Below are 20001 nucleotides of genomic sequence, written 5' to 3' on the forward strand. Positions count from 1 at the left end.
AACACAACAACCTCCGTAACACCTAGCCGATTAAACTACTTGAATATTTAAGTAATCAATCACTTCATTATAGGTATAATTGTTATAGGACGCTAAAAGTCACAAGTCACCTCGTACTTTCCCCAGTCGAAATAAGCACTAGTAGACTAAAACAAACTGTCAGCTTCACTTGACGAATATTCTGTTATCTACAGGTTGTAAAGTATATACCTCGGAAAATATTCTATTCTCTAATTTCTATTAGGCGGGATATTGATGATGTCGGAATTTTAAGATAATCTCTCATTTTATAAATATATATTTGATTTTATATCTATCTCCTTGATGTTCTTAGCATCTTTTAAACTTATATTCTATAACAAGCATAGATATAGTGATTTATACTTAAGATTATCCGTTCTGTATTTAGATTTTTAGGATTACTGTTTAATTTTAGCAAGCACTATAATATCTATATTTAAAATAGTTGTCTGAATTCATAACAAATATAAGATACTAGTCCTGGGTTTATTACTTGATTCATTAAAATTTATCTGTTAATTACCAAGCTTGTAACTCAAATGATATATCTGTGAGATCTTTAATTTATGAACTTTTAGTAATTATACCTTTCAATAGATTATTAATTTTTGTATAGCTAATAAGAAAGTATATTATTCTTTAATAATTCAAAGAATTATAAAATATAAAGGAAATAATTCAGTATCAGTAGTGATTGTATATCCTTGAATATAACTATTAGCTAAATAACTAGAGAAAAAAAGTAGAAAAACTTAGAAATTAATTTCATAGTTCCAAATTTACTTAAAGTATTACATAGAAATTATGACCAAATATAGATCACTTTTTTTCTAATAAAATTAATCAACTAAAAAAAAACTATTTATTATTTAAATTACTAAAGTAAAGAAAAAAGAGATGAGGATTTACTTTAAGGTGGTTTCCTAAGCTGTAACTATGTAGTACTATCTAATAATATTCCATCAAGTATTTAATTATTGAGTTATTTCATTAATCTTGAGAAGATAGCTTTCTAATATAGAATATTTCAAAGACAACTTTCCAATAAATAATATATTGATTCATATAATTATATCTTAAAATCCTATTCTTAATGGAAAATCGTGGCTAGGAAGATTGTTGATAAAGTCACCCCTATTTACAGGAATAAGACCCATATTTATTAGCCTATATAAAATAAAGAGAATACCACCAAGTGAGTACAAAATATAGAGGATACGTTGAAACAAAAATGATTTATTAGTAATATTTTGCAATGGTAGGAAATGCTGCTGTACTGAGAATAAGATTTTAATTGAATTAGTTAATGCATAACCAATTATTAGTATACCAAAAATACCTGCATTATTCCCACTCATATATATCATAAAAAAGGTCATTCCCATAGTTTTCAAGGGAATTAATGCAGTACTCCATGCTTTGTTGTTAATATCACTAAGGTTTAAAGTTGAACGAATTTCTAGTGAACTATTTGAATTTTGAATATCTTCATAACAACCAACCAGATTAGTTTGGTACCCTCTATTTCTGTCATTGTTGCGTACACTTTGTGAAAAGCTCCACTTATGATTTACTGGAGTTGGCCTCATATTTAAAAAGCTTATAAGATCTATCAAATTTAAGGAATCTTGCCAGAGAAGTTATAGTCAGTTTATTGGAGGCACTAGTGGCGGGAGCGTGAGGGACTAATACGTTTTTTTGTGCCTTAGATGTGCGTTTAACAAAAGTTTACATTTTCTATTTACCTTAATTCAGTTGATACAAATCCCATTAATTGGTTTTTTTGTCTTAAATAATATTTACTAACTAAGACTTATAATCTAGTGGGACTTAACTTTAAGATGCCTATTTGAGGCTATTTATACTGAGTGTGGCAAAATTACTTGAACTCAAGAAGTGAAATTAAGATCAGTTGTACTATTACTTCAGTAGCTAATAATGAGTTCTCGCAATAAAAAACTTGAAAAAGCTATCGAAGTTGGTATTGAAAGGCTACGTATTTCACTTCAAGATAAGGAACATGCAATCCAAGAACGTTACTTAGAATTGCAAGAGTATGAATATGGACTTAAACAAAGAGAATCTGACTTGTTAGAATTTAGAAGAGTTTTGGAACAAGAGAAAAGGAGTAATGAGTATTTGCGCATTGTGAATAGTAAGGCAGAAACTATCTTTAACAATGCTATGAAGACGTTAAAAAATAAAGAAAAACAGCTTGTTGAAGGGCTGGAAAAGATATGTGAAGAATTTAATATAACTAATTCTATTAATGAAGAGGTTATTGATGTTACATCTAGAATTGAATTGATTAAGATATTTATAAGAAATTTGGTAAATAAGGAAAGTGAGACTATGAAACTTTTAAAAGAATATAAGGAAGAGAAATTTGGAATTTCATGTGGAAGATGTAGGTGTGGGTATCCCATGTTTAATTTAGGAGATGAATTTATTGTAACAGAAACATATAAAAGTCCTAATAATTCAGATTCTGTAGAAATGGAGTTTAGATATATGGAATTGGATTGGGAAAGAAGGGCTATTGAACATACAAAGGAAAGTCTAAGACTCCAGAAACTGAAGCAAAATGAAATAATAAAAAGTAAAGAAGAGAAGTTATTATCTAAACAGGAAGAGCTTGAGGCAAGGTTACGTGAGGTTAAAAGGATGGAATACTTACTTACAAGAAGACTGAATAATGGGAAAAAGAGATTTAGTTGTCCTAACAACTCTGATTTACCTTCAGGAGATCAACATCAAGGGTTAAAATCTACTATAATTGAGCGAAGAGAAAATAATAAACAAAATTTTAATGAACAATATTTAGATTCTAATAATAAGTCTCCTGATTTACTTATTGTAGATCCAAGTAATACTTTTCAAAAATTAAATCAAAATTGTGAAGTAGAAGAATCAGAATTATACTCCCTAACTCCTAGTGATAATAATTTATCACCATTTATTAATAAAAGAGATTCATCTATTGGAGGATTCTCTGATATATACATAGACTGCTACAATACATTTCCAATTAATACTGAAACTAATTTTAATGAAACATCCAAATCACCTTTGAATTATATTACTACTCCTCATAGAGAAAGTTATTTGTCATCTGCTAGAGAGTCAATAGGAAGTGGGGTTATACCACCAAGAATGTCACCTTTGCTTAAACATCAAAGACGTCGTTTAAAGGAGCTTTTATGTGATACAAATGATATCTCTTCATTTTTAAATGAAGATATTGAGAATATATCTTACAAAAACAATGAGATCAAAGAATCTCAAGATATAGAATAAAGAGTAAATTATAAAGGTACTAGCAAATATATTCCATTATGAATAGCCTAGTATAGTTAAACTAATAAATATTTGTTCTTTGTTACAATAGAATTAAAAGTTCTGTATAGTTTGTAGTTTTTATTTTTATCACTTACAAAGAATGGTCTTGATTTATATTAATAGGTGCATTAATACCAATAAAGCAAATTTGTAGGTAGTAGTCTACCAAATATACAAATCACTTAGTATCTGGATCAACTTTATTATCATCTGAATATGATATATTCACAGATGAACTTGATTTATCATCAGAAGTACTCTGTTTACTTTGATAATCCTTGATAGCAAGATGAACAGCATCTTCAGCTAATAGGGAACAGTGTAGCTTGACTGGAGGTAAATTTAAATAATTAGCTATATCAGTATTCTTAATTTTTAATGCATCCTCCGGAGTTTTACCTTTAATTAATTCTGTAACATAAGATGAACTTGCAATTGCCGATCCACATCCAAATGTCTTGAATTTAGCATCACGAATTACCCCATCTTCAATGGAAACTTGCAGTTTCACAACATCCCCGCAGGCTGCTTTACCTACGACTGCAGTTCCCACATTTTTCTTATCACTTGGAAGGGTACCAACATTTCTAGGATTACGGAAGTGATCATGTACAGCCTCACTATACATTGCCTTCTGGGCTATTAGTGATAAATGCTGCTTGCATCTAGTTATGCAGTTACGCACCGCTATCATCATAGATTTAACTGCTATATATATATATATGTATATACATATAGCCTTTAATATAATTGTTTACTCGCAGAAAATATAAAAGTTCACCTTGGCTCTTTGTAACAATTAGCCAAAAATAAACCTCGGGGATTCCTTTATCTTTGTAGCGGGTTTATGGTAGTTAGTGTCTTGTATTTGTGATCTGATGGTATTGAGTATCATTCAAATTATAATTCACTGCTTTAACTTTGAAACTAAGGAGTTGAATACGATATAATTCCTATACCTAGTAGAAGAATTTTTCTATATTATTATTTATATATATTTACTTAGTATAATATTTTGTAAATATATCATCTCTTAGACAGAGGTTGTACACAAACTATATAATTTAACTAAATGAAACTATGAGTCATGAGATACATGAAGTAATCAAATCTCAATCACCAGTATATCATAGACTAAACTATTTATTGTATATTGGTCAAATATACTCGATTATATCTCCAGAACTTGCAAGGCAGTGCTTTCGAAATGCTCGTGAAATATCACGGAAGAAAGTTGCTCGTATTTCATCGAAATCCCGTCATTGGTGGTGCTTAAAATGTAATAGTCACTTGATACCTGGTATATCTTGCGATGTTAAACATGAAGAAAGGAAAAAAAGAAGGAATATTAACTCTCAACACAGTTGCAAAGAAGATTACAAGTTCAATAAGCTGGATCAATTGGAAGATCCGAATAACCAGTTTATAAAATATGAATGGATAGTTAACTTAGCTATCAGATGTTACTATTGTAATAAAATCAAGCGACACAGCTTTGTGTCTTGTGATTACCCAACTAATTAAAATGTAACATAGATCTTGACATATTTAAAATACATATAAAATAATTTAGACTATAAACTATAATTATACCTTACAAAATAACTAATAATTTACTTAGTATATAATGTAGTCTCTACTTTTGTAGTAATTAATTAATTTAACTACCAACAAAGACTTCAGGGTGTAAGATGCACATCAGCCCGCCTGCAGAGATTTATTAGATCTTAACTTTGTGAATTGACCCTTAGGGAAGAAGAACACTAGTATTCCTTCATATCTAGATTAAATAGCAGCAATGGGTATTATAAAACTGATGGAATTTAGATTTAAATCTAAAGTTATTGGGATTTGTCTTGTTATTATAGCTTTAATTGAGCAATCTAATGGGATAGTGAGCAAACTACCTTTTGGACCATTTAATATGACAACTAATAAATCAAATATTAATGGGGTTTCTTCAAATAATTCAAATTATATATTGCAAAGTAATGCCATACCACAGTATCTCGATAATTCTGATTTATCAGATAGCAGTAACATAAAGGCTACTAAAGATTTCAACTTTAAAGAAGATGGTTTGCCACCTGAATCAGAAATAGTGAAACCAGAATCTCCAGATAATCAAGATACCTCTGTTTTATATGATATTGGTGAATCAGAAACTCATGGTGTTATGCAGAGTATTGATTTTGATTTAACTACAGGACAACACAAAGGATTGAATGATGAACTTATTAAAATATATAAACAAGATTCTAAGTTAACTGAAGGTGAGGAGCTCAATTATTCATTAAAAGATAAATTAAAACCTATAAACTTTGAGGATAATTTAGAAGAAGCAAATTCTCCTGAAAGTGAAAGAAAGGATGTGGATACACAGGTAGTTATACAGAAAATGGTTGATAAAGTAAAAGATAATAAAGACTCTGAATTTATTAGATCGGACTTGAAGACAGAGAAACATGAATTAAATATTCCTGATAACTCATTTACTTTTGAGGAGAACACGTTAAGTGATAATTCAGGAATACCAGAGTTGAAAAAGCCTGAAAAACCACAAGAAGATGATATGGGGAATTTAGAAAACATTGAATTAGAAAAAATGAAAGATACAGAACTACCTGAGAACAATATACAGAATGAAAATGTTCAGAAAATAGAAGATATTGAGGATTTTGAAGATATTCAAAAAGTAGATAATATTGAGAACTCAAAAAATCAGCAGCAGGGAATTACTCAGTATTCAGCTAATAATAAAATAAATTTAATTGGATTGGATAACAATTCGGAATTTCTTACTGATGAGACTGAGAGTTTGGTTAATGGAAATAATCCAAATATAAGGGAATTATCTGTGATAGATAATAATGAGTCTACTACAGTGATGGATAATAAGGAAACAGAAGACTTAGTAATTTCCAGCAATGGAATTCCTTCTGGTCCTACTGTAGAATTAGATGTTAGTAAAGAATATAAGAATATTAATATAACTAATCCTATAAAGGAGTCTTCATTAATTATTGATCATTCACTACTTCCTATAAGAAAACCAGTGTCTAGATTTAATAGAGATGGTATCATTATTGAAGCTATAAAAGAGAATATTTCATCTAAAGGTTTCCACTCTAGAAAAAGATCCCCAAGTTTAAAATCATCTTTTAAAGCAACAAGGACTTTGCAAAAATTTTTGCTTAATACAAAATCTCAACTTTTAAAGCAACGTGTACTTTTAAGTTTGTTAAGAGGAATGAGATTAGATGACTTAAATCTTTTATTATTTATTACAAAGGAACTTTTAGAGGAAAAGAAGGAAGAAGAAAAGATAATGAAAGCTATGGCTAGTAGTCAAGTCCCTGATAAGCCTCTTCTGGGTAAGTTATGGATTGATAAACAGAAACGAATACGTTCAAGGAGACCGTCTACTTTCTCTGAAAGCAACTAGTCTAATACTTTAGTTAGATACCCCTTACATTATATGGTTAGTGAATTGATAAGAATTCTGGTTGTTAGGTGTGAGTATTTCTAATCTTTTATAATCTGGAAGTTGAATATAAGTGAATACTCAACCTCGTAACCAAATTAAGTTGTATATTAGAAATAAGTTGAAGTAAAATTCCTATATAACATTTTATACATATAGTTAATGAGACTAATAACTTCTAGTACCTTTATCTACTAATTAGCCTCAATTTTCACCTTTGAATGAGATTTCACATCAAAGTGAGGTGAAATACATGAAGAACCATCTAACAAACTACTCATTAATGTCTCGACTTCTTGTATAAGTCCTTGGCGAGCGGATTGATTTGAAAAGTCATTAAACCATATTTCAATTCGAATATTTCCCTTCGTTCCTCCTAATTTATCTACTAATCTTATTCCATTGACTATCGATCCATGTACTAGGCTACCACCTATGAGTGCAAGGACTAGATTATTCCACATAGTATCTAGTTCCCCTGGGTTAACAGAAGTTTGCCAGGCTCTAAAGAACATGTGACCACCATTAGCGTTCATAGGGTCTTCCCACATAGGCTGTATTCCATCCTTAAATAGTATGACAGCATCAACAACACTCCGAGTACCATCAGCAGATTCTCTAATCATCCTTTTCCCTTTGAGTAATTCTGAGGGCTGAGGAATGTGGTGCCAAAGCCACCAAAATTGCTGGACTGATGAAAATCTTGCAACAGGTTTTGTTGCATTAGAGTAATCTGCATCTTTCCTTGTTTCTTGGTTAAGTTGTTCCCATACAACCCATTCGTGAGACAAGGGCAATGGCTTGGTCATCATTTCAGGTGGAATTTCTACATTATTGCAAGCCCTAGGGAGAACCAAATTTGGCTCTATAGACTCATTAAATGACAAGTACTTTGATACAACCTGCCCTTCAGTCATAAATTATTTAGGTTTTGTTTCCTATTAATAGTTTTAGTAAGTTTCAAAGAATTTGCAATTTAATCCCCACGGAGTTACCTGTTAGAGAGGCGCGTCTTGTCCCCGATATCGCGACCACGTGGCAAATAGACTGAAGAGGCGCTCTAAAGACTTGAAACTCTAAGCTCCTGCCTTTTAGGACCTGATAGGGAAGTAATGAGAAGATAAAGTTTGCTCAGCTTAAGCTTAATAAAGATGAAATATTTTATATGTTAAGGTCTAATTTTGGCCCTTAAGTCTCATTAAGTTGATGAATTGGCTTATTGGCTGGGGTGTATCGTGCTCGCAGGGAGGTTGTAAAGAGAATCAAGATGGTTGGTTTGTCACTTCTTTCACAAATAATGAGGTCTTGGCTAACGAGCTTAATGATAGTAGTGATGTTGTGGATTCATTAGATGGATTGAATTCGAGACCAACTAATTTGACTACTTGGGGTGTTTGGGACTGCGATCCTATTCATCCTGGTATTAATGGAAATGCTAATGATCAAAACTCTACTAGTATGAGTGGTACTAGCTCGTTCCCTCCTGTATTTTCGATTTTCCCTCTACCTCCAATGCCTCCAAAACGTTCTGCACCTGGATGGATAACACATACAATTGGTAAACAACTTCAATGTTCAAATACAAAATCCCCCTGCTTCTTTGGTCTTCTTGATGGTCATGGTCACTATGGAAAAACAGCATCTCATATGGCTGCTTATTGTATATCACAAACATTATATGAACGGATGAATTGTTCATCTCTAGATAATAGGATTTACAACTTAGAATATATTCTTGAGGTGCTTGATGAAGGTTTTTCCTATGCTCACAAGAGCATTATTGGAGCGAATGTGTCTAGTGGGAAGGATTTTGGTACTACTTGTATAGTTGTGGGAATTATGGGATCTTATCTAGTAACAGCTAATTGTGGGGACTCTTCAGCTATATGTATTATTCCAAATTCTATTCAAAATAATCAAAAGAAAGCTGAAGTTGATCACATTTCTGATGAAATTTCAAAATCTCTCCCTGAATTACCGACTCCAATTACTTTGAATAATTCTTCAGTAAAAACTTCAAATTATCATGGGATATACTATTTGTCTAATCCTCACTGTCTTTATAGAAAGAGTGAGAGACAGAGAATAGATCAAAGTGGAGTTGGTAAAGTGGCCTTAGGAGATTATGGAATGCTGAGGTTAATTCCAGCTTATTTAACATATTCTCAAGCTAGAGACTTGGGTTTGAGTATATCTATGAGTAGATCTCTAGGTCACATGCATCTTTCTCGCTGTGCTTTGTTACCTATTCCGGATTATCGGGTACTAAATATTAGTGAGTATCCTCCCAAAAAAGAATCTGTTGAATCTTTGAGAGCAACAAATAACAAGGAAAGGCAATTTAAAAAAGAAGATGATAAAATGGTAAGTTTATCTGAAGTCCTCGTTGAGGAGAGTGTCATAGCATTGGGATGGGGATATAAGAATAGCAGAAACTATTACGAACAACTACAAACTGAAGATATAGCACTTGATTGGAGTACTGAAGATGAAAGTTATGACAATGTAGATACTTCCACAGTAACTAATGAGATTCCGAATGATATGTATGTTGTATTGATGTCTGATGGCATTAGTGATATACTAGATGGATTTACAATTGCTGATATTATTGTGAATGCACAGGATAAAGATCTCCAGGATATTGCAGCTGAACTTACAGCAGAGGCTGAACGTAAGAGGAGATTTCACAATATAAGAGCAGATAATTGTACTGCAATAGTAGTTAAACTGAGAAGAAATATGAGTACCGAAAGTATTCCTAATAACGCTTTTTCTAGTAAAGATGAAGTGACAGTGGTTAAAAAACTAATTGATGCAACAAAACCATCTCTTCAATCAGAGTTCTCATTAAACCGTAAAGGAAATCTTAATTTATATGACCCTAAGTCAGTTACTACTTCTAGCTTTGTATCACCGCTGAAATCTTCATCAAACTCATCCATGCTTCAATCTCCTTTTTCTCTTGTGGATCGAAGTGCTCATATATCATCTGCACCACATTCTGCATCTACTTCCTTGAATTCTTCATCTCCAATAAGATCATCGTTCAAGGCTCCAGATACCTCTTTATGTAATTTGCAAGCTCCTACCTTTTCCTTGCATCGTACATTGACCCCTATACATCGTAGACGACGTGTAGTTGCTGCAACCCCTTCACCTCTGCGTGTAAAATCTTGTAAAATGCGTGATACTCCTATTATACCCAGCAGTTAGTTGTATATTTATTTTATACTGATATGTACAGAACTCTTCGATATATAATCCCTTATTATCTATATCAGAAAGTGTCACTGACACATAATAGATTTTATAATATTGGCGCAAATAGCAAGAATTGTACTTGCCTGTTTTCCGAGTATAACTTCGCAAGAATGTAATTAGTTTTCTTTTAAATTATCATTCTGTATAATGTCACTTAATTTCTGTCAAGAGTGTCTGCAAATAAACTCCTTAAATTGGTCTAATGAAAAGGAGGTCCTAGATGAAGATGCCACCTGTTGCAATTTGGAAGGCAATTCTAACTTATTAGGTACTTCTTGGAATAATGCTAAGAAACCTATGCACATTAATGTGGAGTTTTTGCCTAGATATATTGGGGTTGAGAAGGATAGGTTAACTGTTTCTCATAAGGGTAGAGGTTCTCATTTAGAAGTAGGCACAGTTCAATCAGATATGCCAATCCCAACAAATTGCCAAGTATACTATTTTGAAGTATTGATAATAGAGTCTCAGAACCAGGCGAAATGTACAGTAGGAATTGCAGCTAGATATTATTGGACTAATAGAGAACCAGGGGCTGATAAAGCCTCAATAGGGTATAGAGGAGAAGATGGAAAGAAAATAGTGAATGGAAATAGATATGAATCTTTTGGTCCCAGTTTTGGCAAAGGTGATATTATTGGATGTGGAATTGACTTTAATGCTAACAGTGTTTTTTTTACTTTAAACGGAAGGTTTATTGGTATTGCAACTGATGTTTTAGATTGTGTGGACTACTATCCAACAATAAGCCTATACCACTCTCAAGATATAGTTTATGCTAATTTTGGATCTAAGAATTTTGCTTTTCACCTGGAGGAATATATAATGAAGAATTTGATGATTGACTTAAATATCATTTCTCAGGTTAAAGTTGATTCTGGTACACTAAGAGAATTGATTAGAGGTTACTTACTTGTAGAGGGTTTTCAAAGAACACTAAAGATTTTTGATGAAACCAGTAAAGCTACTATTACAGATGAGTTATCGGAAAAAAAATCAGATATAAAAAGTGAGAAGCTATCTATTAATCAAACAAATAACATATATTACTCAGAATTGTTAAATTTATCGCTTATACAAGAGTACTATGAAGAAAATAATGATAGTTCTCAATTACAGATGGAAATACTTGGTTCACTCTTTTCTGAGAAACTTGAAAAAAGTGGTAATGAAGAACAACGTATATGTAAGGGAACAAGAGGAAATTATCTTGTACGTAGAAATACTGAAGAACTGTGCAATATACAACATAAACCAAATATTTCGGCAAATAAAATAAAAAGTGAAGATTTTGGATTTCTAATAGATGTACATTTAGAAGTGTCTTTGAAGATCCGCTCTAGTATAAGAAATTATATTTTAAATGGTGACATCAAAAGTGCTCTGGACTTGATTGAGAATTTTTACCCTGAAATATTGGATAAGAATGAGCCAATGACAGCTTCAATAATTCTCCATATCCAGAGTGCAATAGAAGAATTTGCAGAAGATTTAAATAGAGATCTCAAAACTTTTGATAAAGATCTCTCTGTACTTTTATATTTACAAAACTTCCTAGGTGATATGAACTTTAGAGAAATGTTTGATAAACAAAATATAATCAATAGATCAAATTATAATTTATGTTGTATTGAGAAGATGATTGATGAATGTTGCTTTTTATTTGCTTCAACTGATATTATTGATGAAGATTTTCTTCTTAAGACAAGGAAACGATGTTTAAAGGTTATAATGCAAGCAATGTTCTATCTTATTCTAAGAGATGTATACAATGGAAATATACCACGTCAATTAGCTATAAACAAGAAATTTAGTGGAGTGATTGAAAATAAACTAAATTTTTGCGAAGGCTCATGGAAACCTTGTCCCTGGTCTCCTATTGAGACTTTAGTTAGATATATTGTTGCTACTCGATTAGACATTAAGAATAAGAATTATGGAAGAGGAATAGCCCCAAATCCTACATTACTATGCTTTGCAACTCCAAAGATGGTTAAGGATCATATCTTTAATGAGGAATTTCAAATATTATAGTTGTGTAAATTTTAAGATTGACTAGTCCCAGTAACCGTGCCTGTTTTAACTGTGACTATATTTTCATGTTTAATGAAATTTAAGTGATCTTTTACTTGATTTTCATGTAAACTCTGAAGTTTATTCAACTCCTTTCCATTCAGTACTTCTAAGCCTACTGTTTCATTTAAAGCTGATACATCTCTAGCTATTTGTTCCTTTATTTTATCTGCAAGAAATGCAATTGATTGTATTTGAATAAGCAATTTCTTATCATTTCTAGCCATTTTGTGAAGCTTTTTTAAGTTATTGTCGATTTGATATAGTTGAGCTAGAACATCTGAGTGAAATATTTCAATATTTTGATCAGTTGTATTATCTGTATCACTAGGTTCGTTGTTGGAAATGGAATTTTCAAAGGTTTTTTTGGGAAAATTAGTATTCTTTATATCTCTATTATCTATAATTTTCATTGCTTCATGAGTTTTATTTCTACTATTTTGATTTCCTAAAGTTTGGTTGGTATCTTCACTAAAGTTTCTTGTAGCAGTAGATGCAATAGCTGAACCAGTGTTTTGCTTATGTTCAGGGTATGAGATTGAACCTTGAATATTCATATTTATAGAAGAACCATTGTTCAAACGACTTTCTTTGTCAATATCAATCTTATGATTTGTTGAATTATTTATATAACTATCTGTAGCACTGTTATTTCTCATAATTAACTCCTTTGGGTTCTTAAGTTCAACAGTTTCTGTTGAGACCGCAGAGTTTGTTCGATATAAATAAAAAAGAAATAAAATCAAATTTATCTTTTTCATCCTAAGTACCACTACTTGATGTTTGTAGTTAGATATTAGTATAGGTAGCTTATAGAGGTCTGTTTCAATGCGTGCGTGTGTACTGTGTGTAGATACACTTTATATGATGGGAGCCTGCAACATTATCTAATTGTTCTCTATGACTTTAAGTTACTTTTAAAGCAAATAAATATGTAAATTATAGATGAAATAGTAGAATGAATACTAAGGATAATTTAAGAAATCTAGATAATCCTTTGCTAATTGCCAAACTAGTACGGAACTACACTTTGTCTATATGAAGAAGACCCTCTAGGATATCTATCACGTGTGGAATGACCACGAAAATGCCCTCTATTATTATATGAATGTTGATATTGATCAGAATATTTTTGTTTATCACTTCTGCCAGGCCTTGAGTTTGCTTTATATCGATTCCTATATCCTCCATGTGGCCTTTGTTCTCTTAAATAAGAATCTGAGTTTCTATATGGAGCACAATACGATTGATTAGACTGTCTAGATATTGAATTTTTTTTAGACTTTGCCCAGGTTTCAGAGCCACGTGGTGGCCCCTTACCTCCACCGAGTCTTCTGGGTAGCCAATTTTCAACGGTTCTACCTCTTTCAACATCTACAATGACTTTCCTGCCATCAATAACTTTGTTAGAGTATCTATAAGCCTCTTTAAGAGATGACTCTGATTCATATTCAATAAACGCATAGCCTTTAGATTGACCATTTAAGTCTGTTATCAAACATATTTTTTTAATTGGACCATAAGTCTCAAATTCCTTACGCAAGGTTCTTTCTGTTGTATCATAACTTAGTCTACCAACAAATAAAGTATTATATGGATCATCAGTCATATCTGAGGAGGTATTTCTTGGGTCATATTCCCTTATTTTTATCTGTAGTTCCTCGTTATAAGTAGCTAATTTTATTGCACGCAACTTTTCACGCTTTTCACGTGGACTCTCAAATGGAATTATAATAGGGGGTAATCCCTTGTCAAATATACCTTCTATATTGTGTATTAAATCTGCTATACCTTCGTACTTTCTATGTGGTTTTGTTTTGACATTTGGTATATAAGGCAGAGGTGGTCTAGCTTGAAAGTAGCATAATAGATCTTCTGGAAGTCCCACTGCTGACATCCTAGTAGTTTCAAAAACATAAAGTCCAATAAGTAAGACACCAAAAGTACTAAAATGATCTTTGTAGTCTTTTTACTACTTTTCTTTAGAAATTTTAAGGTAATGCATTTACGTTAGTGCCTTAGCGGTATGTGTCGGTAACTTGTTACTTTGTCAAAATTATGGAAAAAGGATTAAGAGTCGCAAATTTACATAATGTTAGTACAGCAGGATGATTGGTTATCAAAACAAATACAAACTTTATTTAACTTAACTAAGGGTAAAACTACAAGAGAAGACTTAGAGTTGAGCTTAAGGAAATATGAAAATCTAGGTAAACTTGAACTCCGAGCCTATACTTCACCTTATATAAATATGAAGAAGTCTAGAAACTCAATATTCTGGTGTTCTAATTGCTTTATACCTAGAGGTAGTTTACTCTTATCTAATGATCCAATTGGATGGTGTGTCTTTAACAATACTTTATCCAGAAATTGCACGGGAACTTTAGAACTATGGAAATGTATCTTGACGATATCCAATGAAGACTTATTATTATGTAAAAAAATGAAACTACTTTACCCACGCAATAAGAAAGATATAAATGATATTATTAAACATAATAAGAAACTAGGTGTTCCAAAAAGTATGATTGAAAGAGAATGGGAATTAATCAGTAAGAAATTCACATATAAAGACAAGTCCAAAATCTCCTTAAATGAGGCTATCAGGTTATATTTAGTCGTCAAATACAATCAAATGGGTGTCCATATATTACCAGAAGCATGGAATTCGCCATTTAAGTGGTGTAACAGCTTTGGTGTGAATGCATTGTACTTTGATGCATCATTCTTTAATCACTCATGTTGTCCAAATGTTTCAAGACACTATATTGGAACTACAGTGGTATTTTATTCAATGAGAAATATTGAAAAAGGAGAACCTCTTACAATTTCATATATAGAGAATGAGTATTTAAGAGAACCACTTTGGATTCGCCATGAGGAACTCAACTTTAGATGTTTTTGTGAAAAGTGTACTCATGAAGAGAATTTCCAAAGCAATTCAGTGTCGAGAGAAGCTGAAAATTATGAAAATATATTTCATGCATCTAAAAAGAATAATCCTAGAAAGACTTTACTTTCAAAAGATCACTTAGATATTTTAAATCAATTAAGTTGTTTTCAACGTATAAACATTATAAATGATATACTATTGGATAATCATAGGATGAGAAGTAAATTAATTGAGACTGAAAAACAAATACTTATTGATATACTAGTTTTAGATTATATAAAGACAAAAAATTATCATTCTTGTCTATATTGGCTAAAGTACAACATAAATAATAGTGTATGTAAAGATGAAAGTCTAATTCCCTTATATATAATGTATGGAATAATCCAAATTAATACTTTTAAGTCTACTCAATACCTTTATATGGCAATAGAACTTTTCAAATGTTTATTTGGAGGTCATATTAAATTTTTTATGAAGAGGTACTGGGCTGATATAAAGTATATTGTAAAACTCATGTATAGAAATTTTAAGAGAGAAAAAAAAAAGATTGCAATTGCAAAACATTTAAGACAACTATCAAACTATATCAGGATACTATTCTGATTTTATAGTAGTTCTATTGACCTCAACTTTATTTCTAGACTATTTCAAAGTAAATGTAGAAATCCAAGGGTGAGAATAAACTTCTTTGAAACCGTTCACACTACCTAAACGCTTGCTTTCATCAGAAACTAAAAGACTCTTTATAAAATTTTCTGCAAGTATTAAGTCTTTGTTTATATCAGTTTCATTTGAATATTTTAATTCCCATGGAAAAATTATTGAATCAGGAGAATTATTTATCCTATTTAACTGCTGCTCACTTTGCTCTGGATGATATCCGAATGGCGGAACTCTAAGGAAAAAGAAGACAGTTCTTAAATTTTGAAATAAACAAGAAAAGATATATAAGTACTTGCCCAAACAATAATTCATACGTCAGTATTCCTACAGACCACCAGTCAAAAGGAAGCGAATAATTTGGTTTATCTACACATATAATTTCTGGAGGCATTGTATGAAATGATCCACAAAATTGTGTTAACCGTTCATCTTTCTCAATAAAACATGATAAACTCATATCAATAACTTTAATTTGTCCTGTATCTTCGTTAAATATAATATTATTGCATTTAATGTCCCTATGTATAATCCCTATACTATGAAGAATTCCTATTGCTTCCACTAACTATAATAATAAGAGTATAATATTTTTAAATATACCAGGACAGTTCAAAGTATAAAGTAGCATACCTGTTTGATTATACTTTTGATATAAAGAATGTCAATTTCTTTATTTTTAATATAAATATGTAAAGGATCTCCTAATGCATAATCCAATACAAAACAAATGTTGGAATTTCCTTGATCATCTTGCATTATAAATGTATCATAGCTTTAATGAATTGAGTTTATTATTTAAAATATTATCAAGGGAAATTGAAATTTCGATATTAACTTACAGGTAAATTAATTGAGGTGCCGAATTCTTTAATACTACACAGTGATGATAAATACGCTCCAGTACTTTACGTTCATTCCACACATTTCTAGGATTAATGATCATATCTTTCCTATACATTTTGAGTGCAATTTTAATATTTTCTTGACTATCTTTATGTTTCCCACTTGCACAGTAAACTTTTGTTTTCTCGTGTGTATAAATATTTCTTATTAGTTTAATATCGACAATATTCTTTGATGGAATTTTCATCACTAAAGTTTAGGAATTTGGGAGTCAGGTAGATTTTGAACATCTAAGTCATTATACTTAGTTTTAAAAAAGTAAAATTTTCTTTATTTTTCACAATAATCTAATAATTGAGAAGAGTATCCAAGATCTCAATACTAGGCGCCATTTTTAGGAAGACGTGATAGATCTATGGTAAATTTTTATTAGGCAACAAGTTAATTAGTGAAATTTTGAAGTAATTTGTAAATTGAACTGTTTACTTGAAGATGGGAATAGATGCAGCTGAAAAATTACCTGTCTGGATTGCTCCAACTAGATGTTTTTCAATGCCTCTAGCTGAGGATGATGGAAATAAATCTTCTAGATGCTCTTATACAACAGGATTGATTTTGAATAACAGTTTAACAGCAGGGAAAACGGAATTTATTCCGGTTAATGGGAAACGCATAAACTGGTATGCATGTGGACCTACAGTATATGACTCGGCCCATTTGGGTCATGCTAGAACTTATGTAACCTTTGATATAGTGCGTAGAATATTGGAAGATTACTTTGGGTATGATGTATATATGGTCATGAATATAACTGATATAGATGATAAGATTATTAAACGTTCTATTGAACAGAAGAGAGACAACTTCTTAGATTTAGCTCGTGAGTATGAGAAGGAGTTCTTTGATGATATGCATGCTTTAAATGTAAAGCCTCCAGATATTATTACACGGGTTTCAGAATTTATACCGGAGATTTTGGATTATATATCGACAATAATATATAGAGGCTTTGCTTATGAATGTGATGGAAGTGTGTATTTCGATATTAATGCATTTAGATCAAAAGAAGGACACTTTTATGGTAGAATGGAACCAAAGAGTGTGGCAGATGAGAGTAAAGTATTGGAAGGAGAAGGAGATTTGGGAGAACATTCAAAGGATAAAAAAAGTCCTCTGGATTTTGCCTTGTGGAAAAAGGCAAAACCTGGTGAACCATTTTGGGATAGCCCTTGGGGTAAGGGACGACCTGGATGGCATATTGAATGCTCAGCTATGGCTTCAAATACGTTGGGATTTCCAATTGATATTCATAGTGGGGGAATTGATCTAAGATTTCCTCATCATGATAATGAGCTTGCTCAGAGTGAAGCTCATTATGACCAGCCTCAGTGGGTAAATTACTTTTTACATTCAGGTCATCTACATATACATGGAGCTAAAATGTCTAAAAGTCTTAAAAACTTCACAACAATTAGAGATGTTTTGAAGGAATACTCACCAAGACACATCCGTATGTTATTTTTGCTGCATAAATGGGATGGTCCAATCAATTTCTCCCCAGAAACATCTCTCAAAGAAGCAGTAGCTGTAGATAAGGTCTTTATAAACTTTTTTGCTAATGTCAAGGCAAATTTACGAATTTCATTTATAGAAAATCCTCTTAAACATGATATAGAGGAAGAAAAACTTAGACTGGCTACAGAATGTGCTGCAGAGAAGGTAAGTTCTATTAACTAGTAAAATTAACTGATATTTATAGGTGTAATAGACACAAGTATTGCAGTACCTATCACTATCTTGTGTAATAAATTAAATTGCCTACTGATTAACTCATATTGCAAGGTTCCACTCCCAGAGTAATTGATTATGTAGACTCTGAGGCACTAAGAGCTTGCAAAATTCACAATGGAAAATTATATTACATTTTTGGAGCTTGAAGAACTTCATAAATGTGCAGGTATTTCCAGACATCATTAGTTTATAAATGAAATATCATTATTTTTATATACTTTCATTCTATTTTTCTATCGAATTATTTTTGTTTTATTGTCTATTTAGATTGATAAACAATTACGAGATAATTTAAATACTCCAGAAGTAATATCAAGCTTACAATACCTCGTTTCTGTTGCAAATTCATATATGAATTCTAGAGCTAGTAATAAAGTAGTATGCCCAATTTTGAGGCGTTGTGCAAGTTTTGTATACAAAATTCTGAAAATTATGGGTCTGTGTTCAGATGATACTGAGAAGCTCAACTATGGGGATTCAGAAATGTGTAGGGATAATCTAGAGGGAATCTCTTCTGCATACATTGATTTAGTTGGAGATTTTCGTCAAGAAGTCAAAAGTGAAGCCATTAAATTGATTAATCTCTACAGAAATCAAAATAAAGCCATTTCTAACCAGGATGGAGATGGGACATTGCCAATTCTTTATAATACTTTAAATGAGCTAAGTGAATCAGCAAAAAGATTGTTAGCTAATTGTGATGATGTACGAGATATCCGTCTACCAAATTTAAATATAGAAATGGAAGATAGATCTGATGGGACATTTGTATGGAAACCTGTACAAAAAACTCCTAATTTAAATACTAATAGCTGATGAAATTAAAATGTGGTGAATTTTGTCTTTAAGTTTACATAATTCTTAGCTAATATCTAATAAATTTATTTTTAAATCTATACTTTTTTTTTAATCTCAAAGATACTTTTAACCTTTAAGAATCAAATGGAATATATTATTTACTTCTTTGAATATTCAAGGATGAGTATTAATACAGATACATATTGAACTTTGAAATTTAGGATAGGATCTGTAAAACTGAAATAAATTCATTTTTAGCTTACTTTGATATATAGAATTTGTAATTTTTTAGGTGAATTAGGATTTTTTAATTTTAACATTTTTGGTTATATTAGGATATGTCGGTACTGTTATTTATATTAATACATTGATTATCATTCAAAATTTCCATGAAAAACTTGAAATATTAAAGTGGTATAAATTTATAATACACAAAATAGACCCTAAAGAAAAGGAGTTAAATATCTGAAATTTAGGAAAATGTAGACACTAAAAGAATAGATCTCAATTTCAAAAAAAAACAAGAATATCACTTCACCAATTATATATAACTTATAAAAATACATAACTAGAAACCAAAAATTAAGCAAATTCCGAGGGATAAATTTGGAAACACTTTAAAACAAAAATTTTAAGTACAAGGATATGGAAGTATTAGAAAGAGTGGTTATGGGGATATTATATTATGTAATAGTATAAGGAAGATAGAGTTTAAAAGCTTTAAGTGAGTTAACTAAATTCTCCTAGAGATTTTTTCACTGAAGAAATTACAATTTATACCTTAGTAGATGAATAATACATCCAGTAAACAGATAAACACTCAATCTAC

The 20001-nt window shown here is 31.1% G+C and overlaps 13 protein-coding genes across 13 annotated transcripts, besides 8 other annotated features; 7 read left to right on the plus strand and 6 right to left on the minus strand.

Annotated features, from left to right (window-relative positions):
* The first annotated feature begins 284 nt into the window (after positions 1-284).
* Positions 285-313: a sequence feature (AT_rich).
* Positions 314-844: 531 nt separating this feature from the next.
* Positions 845-898: a sequence feature (AT_rich).
* A 199-nt stretch (positions 899-1097) lies between these two features.
* Positions 1098-1610, minus strand: CMU_027140 (uncharacterized protein; the record flags this gene model as incomplete). The annotated part of the gene is made up of 1 exon (XM_002140018.1): positions 1098-1610. One exon carries the CDS (start codon positions 1608-1610, stop codon positions 1098-1100), a length of 513 nt encoding a protein of 170 aa, XP_002140054.1.
* Positions 1611-1959: 349 nt separating this feature from the next.
* CMU_027150 (uncharacterized protein) lies at positions 1960-3318 on the plus strand (the record flags this gene model as incomplete). The annotated part of the gene is made up of 1 exon (XM_002140019.1): positions 1960-3318. The coding sequence occupies one exon, from the start codon at positions 1960-1962 to the stop codon at positions 3316-3318; it is 1359 nt and encodes a 452-aa protein (XP_002140055.1).
* A 220-nt stretch (positions 3319-3538) lies between these two features.
* On the minus strand, positions 3539-4057 carry CMU_027160 (FeS cluster assembly scaffold IscU domain-containing protein, putative; the record flags this gene model as incomplete). The annotated part of the gene is made up of 1 exon (XM_002140020.1): positions 3539-4057. The coding sequence occupies one exon, from the start codon at positions 4055-4057 to the stop codon at positions 3539-3541; it is 519 nt and encodes a 172-aa protein (XP_002140056.1).
* Positions 4058-4069: 12 nt separating this feature from the next.
* Positions 4070-4097: a microsatellite.
* A 232-nt stretch (positions 4098-4329) lies between these two features.
* Positions 4330-4387: a sequence feature (AT_rich).
* Positions 4388-4440: 53 nt separating this feature from the next.
* On the plus strand, positions 4441-4884 carry CMU_027170 (RNAse P Rpr2/Rpp21 subunit domain-containing protein; the record flags this gene model as incomplete). Its single annotated transcript, XM_002140021.1, has 1 exon — positions 4441-4884. The coding sequence occupies one exon, from the start codon at positions 4441-4443 to the stop codon at positions 4882-4884; it is 444 nt and encodes a 147-aa protein (XP_002140057.1).
* Positions 4885-4904: 20 nt separating this feature from the next.
* Positions 4905-4932: a sequence feature (AT_rich).
* A 226-nt stretch (positions 4933-5158) lies between these two features.
* CMU_027180 (uncharacterized protein) lies at positions 5159-6805 on the plus strand (the record flags this gene model as incomplete). The annotated part of the gene is made up of 1 exon (XM_002140022.1): positions 5159-6805. One exon carries the CDS (start codon positions 5159-5161, stop codon positions 6803-6805), a length of 1647 nt encoding a protein of 548 aa, XP_002140058.1.
* Positions 6112-6133: a sequence feature (AT_rich).
* Positions 6806-7038: 233 nt separating the features above from the next.
* CMU_027190 (eukaryotic translation initiation factor 4E, putative) lies at positions 7039-7761 on the minus strand (the record flags this gene model as incomplete). Its single annotated transcript, XM_002140023.1, has 1 exon — positions 7039-7761. The coding sequence occupies one exon, from the start codon at positions 7759-7761 to the stop codon at positions 7039-7041; it is 723 nt and encodes a 240-aa protein (XP_002140059.1).
* A 289-nt stretch (positions 7762-8050) lies between these two features.
* On the plus strand, positions 8051-10060 carry CMU_027200 (uncharacterized protein; the record flags this gene model as incomplete). The annotated part of the gene is made up of 1 exon (XM_002140024.1): positions 8051-10060. The coding sequence occupies one exon, from the start codon at positions 8051-8053 to the stop codon at positions 10058-10060; it is 2010 nt and encodes a 669-aa protein (XP_002140060.1).
* A 195-nt stretch (positions 10061-10255) lies between these two features.
* Positions 10256-12142, plus strand: CMU_027210 (SPRY domain-containing protein; the record flags this gene model as incomplete). The annotated part of the gene is made up of 1 exon (XM_002140025.1): positions 10256-12142. The coding sequence occupies one exon, from the start codon at positions 10256-10258 to the stop codon at positions 12140-12142; it is 1887 nt and encodes a 628-aa protein (XP_002140061.1).
* Positions 12143-12153: 11 nt separating this feature from the next.
* Positions 12154-12942, minus strand: CMU_027220 (uncharacterized protein; the record flags this gene model as incomplete). The annotated part of the gene is made up of 1 exon (XM_002140026.1): positions 12154-12942. The coding sequence occupies one exon, from the start codon at positions 12940-12942 to the stop codon at positions 12154-12156; it is 789 nt and encodes a 262-aa protein (XP_002140062.1).
* A 251-nt stretch (positions 12943-13193) lies between these two features.
* Positions 13194-14078, minus strand: CMU_027230 (RNA recognition motif. family protein; the record flags this gene model as incomplete). The annotated part of the gene is made up of 1 exon (XM_002140027.1): positions 13194-14078. The coding sequence occupies one exon, from the start codon at positions 14076-14078 to the stop codon at positions 13194-13196; it is 885 nt and encodes a 294-aa protein (XP_002140063.1).
* Positions 14079-14273: 195 nt separating this feature from the next.
* Positions 14274-15680, plus strand: CMU_027240 (uncharacterized protein; the record flags this gene model as incomplete). Its single annotated transcript, XM_002140028.1, has 1 exon — positions 14274-15680. The coding sequence occupies one exon, from the start codon at positions 14274-14276 to the stop codon at positions 15678-15680; it is 1407 nt and encodes a 468-aa protein (XP_002140064.1).
* A 39-nt stretch (positions 15681-15719) lies between these two features.
* On the minus strand, positions 15720-16830 carry CMU_027250 (protein kinase domain-containing protein; the record flags this gene model as incomplete). The annotated part of the gene is made up of 4 exons (XM_002140029.1): positions 15720-15935; positions 16033-16305; positions 16371-16512; positions 16580-16830. The coding sequence occupies 4 exons, from the start codon at positions 16828-16830 to the stop codon at positions 15720-15722; spliced, it is 882 nt and encodes a 293-aa protein (XP_002140065.1).
* A 245-nt stretch (positions 16831-17075) lies between these two features.
* On the plus strand, positions 17076-19190 carry CMU_027260 (cysteinyl-tRNA synthetase, putative; the record flags this gene model as incomplete). The annotated part of the gene is made up of 2 exons (XM_002140030.1): positions 17076-18302; positions 18642-19190. The coding sequence occupies 2 exons, from the start codon at positions 17076-17078 to the stop codon at positions 19188-19190; spliced, it is 1776 nt and encodes a 591-aa protein (XP_002140066.1).
* Positions 18411-18479: a repeat region.
* A 57-nt stretch (positions 19191-19247) lies between the features above and the next one.
* Positions 19248-19285: a sequence feature (AT_rich).
* Positions 19286-20001: the final 716 nt, after the last annotated feature.

This window comes from Cryptosporidium muris, genomic scaffold (genome assembly GCF_000006515.1).
Source record: "Cryptosporidium muris RN66 scf_1106632353999 genomic scaffold, whole genome shotgun sequence".
Lineage (NCBI taxonomy): Eukaryota > Apicomplexa > Conoidasida > Eucoccidiorida > Cryptosporidiidae > Cryptosporidium > Cryptosporidium muris.